Source organism: Sycon ciliatum, chromosome 3 (genome assembly GCF_964019385.1).
Source record: "Sycon ciliatum chromosome 3, ocSycCili1.1, whole genome shotgun sequence".
Lineage (NCBI taxonomy): Eukaryota > Metazoa > Porifera > Calcarea > Leucosolenida > Sycettidae > Sycon > Sycon ciliatum.
In genome coordinates this window covers 10,938,271-10,946,643 of record NC_088645.1, presented here as the reverse complement: position 1 = coordinate 10,946,643, position 8,373 = coordinate 10,938,271, and the positions used below count along the sequence as shown (strand labels likewise).

General features: G+C 48.7%; 1 protein-coding gene across 1 annotated transcript in view; it reads left to right on the top strand.

Moving 5' to 3' along the window:
- Nucleotides 1-5,131: 5,131 nt before the first annotated feature.
- The window catches only part of LOC135811413 (chromobox protein homolog 2-like), a 14,370-nt gene continuing 11,128 nt past the window's right edge, over nt 5,132-8,373 (top strand). Inside the window, exons 1-2 of the mRNA XM_065324650.1 lie at nt 5,132-5,372; nt 7,892-7,935. Of these exons, the coding sequence (XP_065180722.1) occupies nt 5,313-5,372; nt 7,892-7,935 (104 nt within the window). The 5' untranslated portion in view covers nt 5,132-5,312. The remainder of the gene's footprint in view (nt 5,373-7,891; nt 7,936-8,373) is intronic.

Sequence of the window (8,373 nt, the reverse complement as noted above, 5' to 3'; positions counted from 1 at the left end):
TACATTGTGCGACAGCTTCCTTCTTACCATTGCCGTTATCAGGTATCAATGCACATGTACATGAAGAGATCCAAAACTAAAAGACATTAGTGATAAATTTCACTCGCAATGCAGTACAAAACGGGGTAATTTTCACTGCTACTACTATGTATCCAAGCCAAATGGCAAATCATTGCCGAAGTCGCAACCACTATTTCCTACTGCTGTCCCCAGCGCGGGCTTGCGACTAGCTGGTTTGAAGGTGACAGCGGTGTGAATGTCCGAGGGTCCTCGAGGTCTGTTCTCACCGTCTAGGAGCGACACTGACTCGCGCTGCTATCTGGTGTTCGTGAGGTGTTTGTCGCGCTGGAAACAGAGCGGCTCTGTAAGTTTGTAACCCTGGTGATGTTTGTGCCTGGAGAGCACTATTTAAAGTTGTTGTCTTCAAGCACAATCTTCCTCAGCCTACTCAAGCTCAACTGATGAGGGGTGCATTCCCCGACACACTGTGTATTGAGACGAGAGTGGTGCTTTCTTGCAGGTTTACCGAGTCGAAGGTTCGATGGACTTCTCGTGTGCTCTGGATAGCAATAAATTCTGCCAATCTATCTATCTCTCCCCTCCCCCTCTCGCTCTATCTATCCATCTGTCTGTCTCTCTCTCTCTCTCTCTCTCTCTCTCTCTCTCTCTCTCTCTTTCTCTCTCTCTCTCTCTCTCTCTCTCTCTCTCTCTCTCTCTCTCTCTCTCTCTCTCTCTCTCTCTCTCTCTCTCTCTCTCTGCCTGTCCCTGTCCATGTCTCTGTCTGTCTCTCTCTGTCTCTCTCTGTGTCTCTTTCTGTGTCTCTCTGTCTGTCTCTGTCTCCGTCCCTGTCTCTGTCTGTCTCTCTCTCTGTGTCTCTCTGTGTCTTTCTGTGTGTGTGTCTCTCTGTGTCTCTGTCTCTCTCTGTGTCTCTCTCTCTCTTTCTTCTTATTAGCCTGTCCCACCATTCACCTACATGTATCAACGGTTTCAGGAGCTACCGTTCGCTCTTCACGGTGCAACCATGACAAGTTCGCGACGAGTAACTGACGATGCAAGACGAAATTGAAAACGCACCCTTTGAGTCACGATTTAGATATGTGTGATTTTCACCACTACCCAATGTCAAACTCTGGTCAGAGTCTGGGCCAAATGCGTACCCAAGGCAGAGGACGAGTCTCGTACTAATGTGACATACATGTAGATGGCCCATTCCTTTGATCGCTGTTTTTTTTAAGCAAGCGCATTCATGTCCTCAATGCTGGCAAGAGCCAAGTTGTGCCAATTCCTGCCGGCCGTCAGCACACAGCTGATCTACAGGTCGTCTGCCATGCCATTTCACTGTCTAGTGTGCTAAGTGCTCGTTATCTTGGCGCCACAATCGATTTCGGCATGTCCTGGCACGCCCACATTGCCAAATGTTCTGCACGTGTGTCGCAGAAGATCGGAGCACTCTGGCGAATGCGCCGCTGCCTGAATCACCAGTCACGCATGACCTACTTTAGATCGCTGATCATGTCTGACCTGCTGTATGCCTCAGACGCGTACTCTAGTCTAGCTCACTGCAAAGAAGCTACCTCGACCGTCTACAGGTCCTGCAGAACAGTGGGGCCCGTGCTGTCTTTGGCCGCCCTCCGTTGTTGTCTGCCTGCGACCTGCTGGAGCGCATGGCAGTGTTCCGTGTGGCAGAAGTCTTCAATCAGAAGCTAGCATACCTGGTGTGGCGCTGTCGTTATGCACTGGCAAGTCCAGAGTTGCAAGCCCTGCTAACCCCCGCTGCACCCGGCCCTACTCGGCTCCAATCTGCCATGAGCCTGTGCGTGCCAGTTTCCCATTCGGTTGCGGGGCTGGGGCGCTTTGCTTGCAAGGGTGCAGTATTATGGAATGCCCTCCCCAGCGACATCCGTGCCATCCATCACGCTCGGCAGTTTCGCACGCAGGTAATCCCCTATACCTGTGCTCTGTAGATGCTGAAGACAAGCGAAATCTTCTGTTTTGTTTTTTTTTCTGTTCTCTTTCTGTTGTACCCGATCTCCCTCTGTTGTACCCGATCTCCCTCTGTTGTACCCGATCTCCCTCTGATGTACCGCTGACTCTACGCTGAACATCTAAGCACCTTAATTCTCATTCTCATTATAATTTTCATATTAGCTTTCATGTTATTGGGTTCTATGCCCGTTTGAATTTGCGAATCAAAATAAATACAAACAACAACAACAACAACAACAACAACAACAACAACAACAACAACAACAACAACAACAACAACAGCAACAGCAACAGCAACAACAACAACAACAACAACAGCAACAGCAACAGCAACAGCAACATCAACAACAACAACAACAACAACAACAACAACAACAACAACAACAACAACAACAACAACAACAACAACAACAACAACAACAACAACAACAACAACAACAACAACAACAACAACAACAACAACAACAACAACAACAACAACAACAGCAACAACAACAACGTCCTAGGTAACAATGTTAGGGTGTGTCTTGTCAGGTGCTACCAATTACCATGCATTTATGCATGTTTACTGTCTCGAAGATCGATTTAGCAACCCCCCCCCCCACACTCAGTGACTGACTGTGGTTGTGCGCTTAGCCGGCTAAATGTTTACTGTTTTGTACTTTTACTTAGTTTGTCCGGTAACAGCACAATGGGGCTGTGTAGAGTGTGTACATGTATGTTGCCGCCTGGAATATCTCTGGGCCAAAGGCAGACTTTTCCATTGATGCGTGCCATGCACGACCACATCGTGTTGTACCCGGGGGTGAGATGTACAAAGCCAAGGTCATGTACATGACGTGATTGTACTGGTACATAACAACTAGATCAACTTCCGTTCCACTTAGTTATCATAACGTCACTTAAACGTGTTGCTACAATGCTAGGAGAGAGAGAGAGAGAGCTACCCGGTGGGGATGAGCAAAGGTAGGAAAAAGAAAGTCCGGGTATGCATCCGAAATGCAGCAGTTTGTTGCTGTAGTGTAGACACGGGAGCATACAATGTAATGTATGTGTGCATACGTCAGAAAAAAGTGTCGATGTGTTCATACGTAATTTGTGCTGAGTTTCTCAGTCCAACTTTTCCCCTTCCTCTTGTCCCTCTCCCCTCTCATGGAACACCTCGGGTGCCTCATGTGTCTCATTATCGTGAAAGTGACTGGAAGCTCTGAGTTGCACAATAATATTCCCCTCTCTTTGGGCTTTGCTCCGGTGCGTGTTCGTCATGTGGCCCGCGCCCGAGGGGAAGTTTGTTACAGAACTGCATCATGAGATTGAGAGACAGCCTGATAGTAAAGCCATGGCATTTGCGATCGGACCAGCTGCGGCTTGCTCCTATCGGTTTGAGTGGTGCTCGTGCTAGCATACAAGCACCTCTTCCACTCCAGCGGCGAAGTACACTGTCATGTGCATTTTAAAATTATTTTAGTTTTCGACAGCAGCATTATCGTCTCGACCTGGCAGCCATCGGCAACAGTCGAGGCTGAGCTGAATGGTACGGGCAGCCGTTCGAGCTCCCACGGCCGCAGATAAGAGGTCCATGCAGGTGAACTATTCCGCTGAAGAAACAAAGCGCTCCCTATCTGTCTATTGACCAGGAGCAAGGGAGGGAGTTTGTGAGCTGTCAAATGCCAAAAAAGAAGCAGAAAAAGACGCAATTGCCGACTTGCACAGCCGGTCCAGCATGCTCCAGACTTTCCTAATCTTTCTTTCTTTCATGATTTCAGGATTACCCCAAGGCTGACGCCTAGCGTATATCGGGTCTTTCTTTCTTTCATGATTTCAGGATTACCCCAAGGCTGACCGCGGCCTAGGGGGAATCTCCTATTTGTGCGTGTATTCGAAACATGTACAGTCATGTACAGGTACCGTGATGTAAATGGGAAGGGAGAAAGTATGCAATCTTTCCGGGAATAGAAACTTTTCACTTCAGTGGACGCTCTCACCCGGCTAGACGGTGTTTGTGCAATGGAAGTTCCTTGCCAAGGCCCAGACTATCATGTTTCTGCCTGCTTGGAGGTGTAAACAACTCCGGACGGCCTCGGTCTTGCTTGGAGTTGGAGGAAGACTGAGGTTGCAGCTAGGACCCTCCAGATTGAGCAATCCGATGGTTCAAGCCGAGACTGTCTGCAAACCCAGGAATATTTTCCGCTTGGCAATGCTCACAAGCGTAGCCACCCAAACGGCTGAGATGAGGGTTTGGCTTATTGGTTTGTTTGTTTTATTTGAATTCGCTGGACCACACGATCGAACAGACCTCAATAACAATACAGTCTGTACACGGTATCTACAGCCGTGGCCAAAGAAATCCAACCCTCGTTCCGAAAGCAGCGCCCAGGCTCATGCGGCCCCTGCGGCCCTCGGATCGTTTTGCGAACAATTCAACATGCATGACGGCATCGAAGTGGAAACGTGGCGCTACTTTTGACTCGCGGGTGGGATTTCTTTGGCCACAACTGTAATTATGAAGGAGAAGTGAAAAGAGTGGGTGATGTCTGATGAGAAGAAGATGAAACTTGAAAGAAAGGAGGAGAATTAATTTTGAAGGATGAGTCTGAGAGAAGGAGCAACAATCTCAAGTGTCTCGAAGCGCGGGAGTTTGGCGCCCACGATTGGGCTAAACAAAAATGATATGGTCGAAGCAATCACAACATTCAATTTCGTGTTCGGAGGTATTAAATTTTGGATCCGACCACCAAATTTTATCCTGGGAGCCGCAGAGTAAAATTCCTGCGGTCCCGAACACGTCAAGTACCATAATTATATGCAACGGGCGGCGTTCGTGTTCATCGTCATCACCACATGCAGTCTTGCCTGTTCATATGGTGAAGTAAAATAAAGACACAACAACAACAACACAGGACGAGTTTGTACCTCTCACTGTCTGTGGCTGATGGTCCTGACCTGCACTGCAGTCTGCAGTCTGCGGCTACGGTGTAGCCCTGGTTCATCGTGTAAAATGCTACCGTGTGCTAAAGTAACAGCGTTCGGCCCCTCACGGCATTCAAATACTCAGCGCAAGTCCAGATGGACAACAGGGCAGAGCGCGCATGCGTTGCGCAGCCGTGTCTCCAAAAGTCACTTGACTTGAGTTGGCTCAAGTCAAGATCGGGTGTAGCCCTGCGCTGAGTACATGAGTGAGGGAGTCAAGCTCAACTCAAAGATCAAGCCGGCCAGGTGAAAAATCACCGTATTTTCAATGACTGTTTGTGTTGTGAAGCACAAAAGTGCGGTGTGTGTGGATTTTTCCTGTCGTTCGTGAGCTCACTCACCTTGTTGGCTGTGTTATGGCTTCTGGTGGAGAGATATTTGATGCGGAGTGCATCAAGAAGAGGCGCATTCGCAAGGTGAGCCTCCTTTCTAGTCATCTACGCCATGTGCTTGGCTTTTTTTGTGTCGAGCTCTCCATTGACCAGTCTTGAAGTCCTGGCTTTTTGATTTTTTGTAAAGTGCGTACACGCGCATACCGCCAAACAGGCCGTGCGCGCAATGCGTGAGGCCACTTGGCAAAGAAATTTTTAAAATGAAACTGGGAATGTCGATGGGATGCTGTCTGCGTTGGCTGTTGTAATATAATGTCATTGAGAATCAATGAAAGTTCTGTGTGGCCATTCTCAAGCATTCTCAGTTGGCATGCACGCCCGTTGTGCGGAGTTTTAGTTTTTGCGGGCGTACTAGCTCATCTATGGGTTTGCCTGAATTGTCGTCCTGTGTTGAGGGACATAATTGCGGGTGGGGAGGTGGATGTATGTACGTGTTTGGGTGGTGCACTGGTGCAGGAGACCTGAACGCTTCTGTACCTGTGTGCCTTCTGTGCCTGTGACCTATCAAAGTACAACCATAATACCAGACTGCACAGCATGGATGCCACTGTGTGGCCAGGGGAGGGTCTGTCGTGGACATTGAAATCCGATGGGATAACCCGGGGTCGGCGCCCTTGCGGCTTTCAGCGCGTACCTGCACCGCAGTTCACGTGCACACACTGTAAAAATGGACCAGCAGTGCTCGCGGCTGCAAGGCCAGCGCCCCGTGTGGCCGCTTGACTTCACAACGGGCTTCTATGTCCGCTGTCGTACATGTCTTTATATTAGTATATCACCAGTACAGGAATAAGTCCATTGCGCAATGACGTAATTTGTACAATATGAACCCCACACAGCCACCTGGGCATGGTCGTCTGGGGTGTTGAACAGTGCATTCCTGATCCCAGCGTACTCACATGTATTACTCATACCTTCCATATTTGGCAATGCGCAATTGGCTTATAGAAACCGGTCCTTTCCCTTATGGTCAGGACCCACCATTACCGGGGTTTAGTATCACGAATTTCAAGTTCGCGAACACTTTTCGGTTCGCGGACTGAAATGCGAGCTTTCGCACTTTTCGTTTTGGAAAAGCAGTCGGAAAAATGAATCGCGCATTTGTGTCATGCAGTCGTAAAGTTACTACTTTGTTCTGTCTGTACGCATGTACAACCTGTCAGCGTTGTGCCAGCGCAAAGTCTGTTTGCTAAACTCTACCACAACACACACATTTCGACGCTGAGTTCGACTTTCATTCGAGTGCTTACTCGAATGTGATAATTTGTCTCGCTAAACCTCATTACAGTCATGTCAGGTGACTTTTTCTAGGGTTAGGGCCAATCAGGGACCTTTCTCAGCTTGCAATATATTTCTCCATAATAGCCCGTTCAAACAGGCTGCCATTACCATTGGCATGACATGCACACAAGTTTACCCTTGACCTTCCAATTTTTTTTCTACGCAAGTACTTGATAAACCACATTGTGTAACCTGTCGACCTTCCAAGTGCTTTACCTAGTACTCCGTGTGGAAAACAATTCCAAGGTCAAGGTCAAGGTGTCGAATTGTATGCATGTAATAAATGTGTTATTGACCACGCGCTAAGCCTATGCAATACCTGCTTGGCCAATACCTGCTAGGCCAATACCTGCTTGGCCAATACCTGCTTGGCCAATACCTGCTTGTCCAATACCGGCTAGGGCAATACCTGCTAAGCCAATACCTGCGAGGCCAATACCTGCGAGGCCAATACCTGCTAGGCCAATACCTGCTAGGCCAATACCTGCTAGGCCAATACCTGTTAGGCCAATACCTGCTTGGCCAATACCTGCTTGGCCAATACCTGCTTGGCCAATACCTGCTAGGCCAATACCTGCTAGGCCAATACCTGCTAGGCCAATACCTGCTTGGCCAATACCTGCTAGGCCAATACCTGCTAGGCCAATACCTGCTAGGCCTATACCTGCTTGGCCAATACCTGCTTGGCCAATACCTGCTTGGCCTATACCTGCTTGGCCTATACCTGCTTGGCCTATACCTGCTAGGCCAATACCTGCTTGTCCAATACCTGCTTGTCCAATACCTGCTTGTCCAATACCTGCTAGGCCAATACCTGCTAGGCCAATACCTGCTTGGCCAATACCTGCTAGGCCAATACCTGCTAGGCCAATACCTGCTTGGCCTATACCTGCTTGGCCTATACCTGCTTGGCCTATACCTGCTTGGCCTATACCTGCTTGGCCTATACCTGCCTGGCCTATACCTGCTTGGCCAATACCTGCTTGGCCTATACCTGCTTGGCCTATACCTGCTAGGCCAATACCTGCTTGTCCAATACCGGCTAGGGCAATACCTGCTTGGCCATTACCTGCTAGGCCAATACCTGCTTGTCCAATACTGGCTAGGGCAATACTGGCATTGATATCTGCCAGTATTGCCCTAGCACTCTGTCAACAACACATACCTTTCTTCTCCTTCTTCATCCCCGATGCTGCAGCCACTCCTGCCGCTAATTATTCTTCTGCTGGTGTTCTTGCTGTTGCTTATGTGGTTATCGTCTTCAGGGCGTGGAAGAATTCTTGGTGAAATGGAAGGGTTACTCGGATAAGTAAGCTGTGCGCTTGCCTCTGGTCTCCTTGTGTACTGGTCGACAGTCATTATCTAATTTTCATTTTTTGGGGGCGGGGACCACAGGTCTTCATGTAGATCCGGGTGTCTTTGAAGCGAGCATTACACATGAATTTTCATGCCAACACGTGGCTACTGCGGATACGAACTGAGGCTTCTGTGAAAACGCCCAGTCCGTGTGTGCTCAAGGGCTGAGTCAGTGACCCGATTGGGGGGGGGGGGGGGTACTTGGCCATGTTTGAAAAAACAACACGGTCACTTGTGACCCGGTTGGGAGCAGGGAGTCGTAACATACGACCATTAAAATTATTTTTATTTATTATTTTTATTCTTATTTAACTAGGGAATTCCCAACAGGCGTCATCGCCTTTTTACACCAGGTTGCATGGCAAAATCCGACTCCCTGGGTGGCAGTATG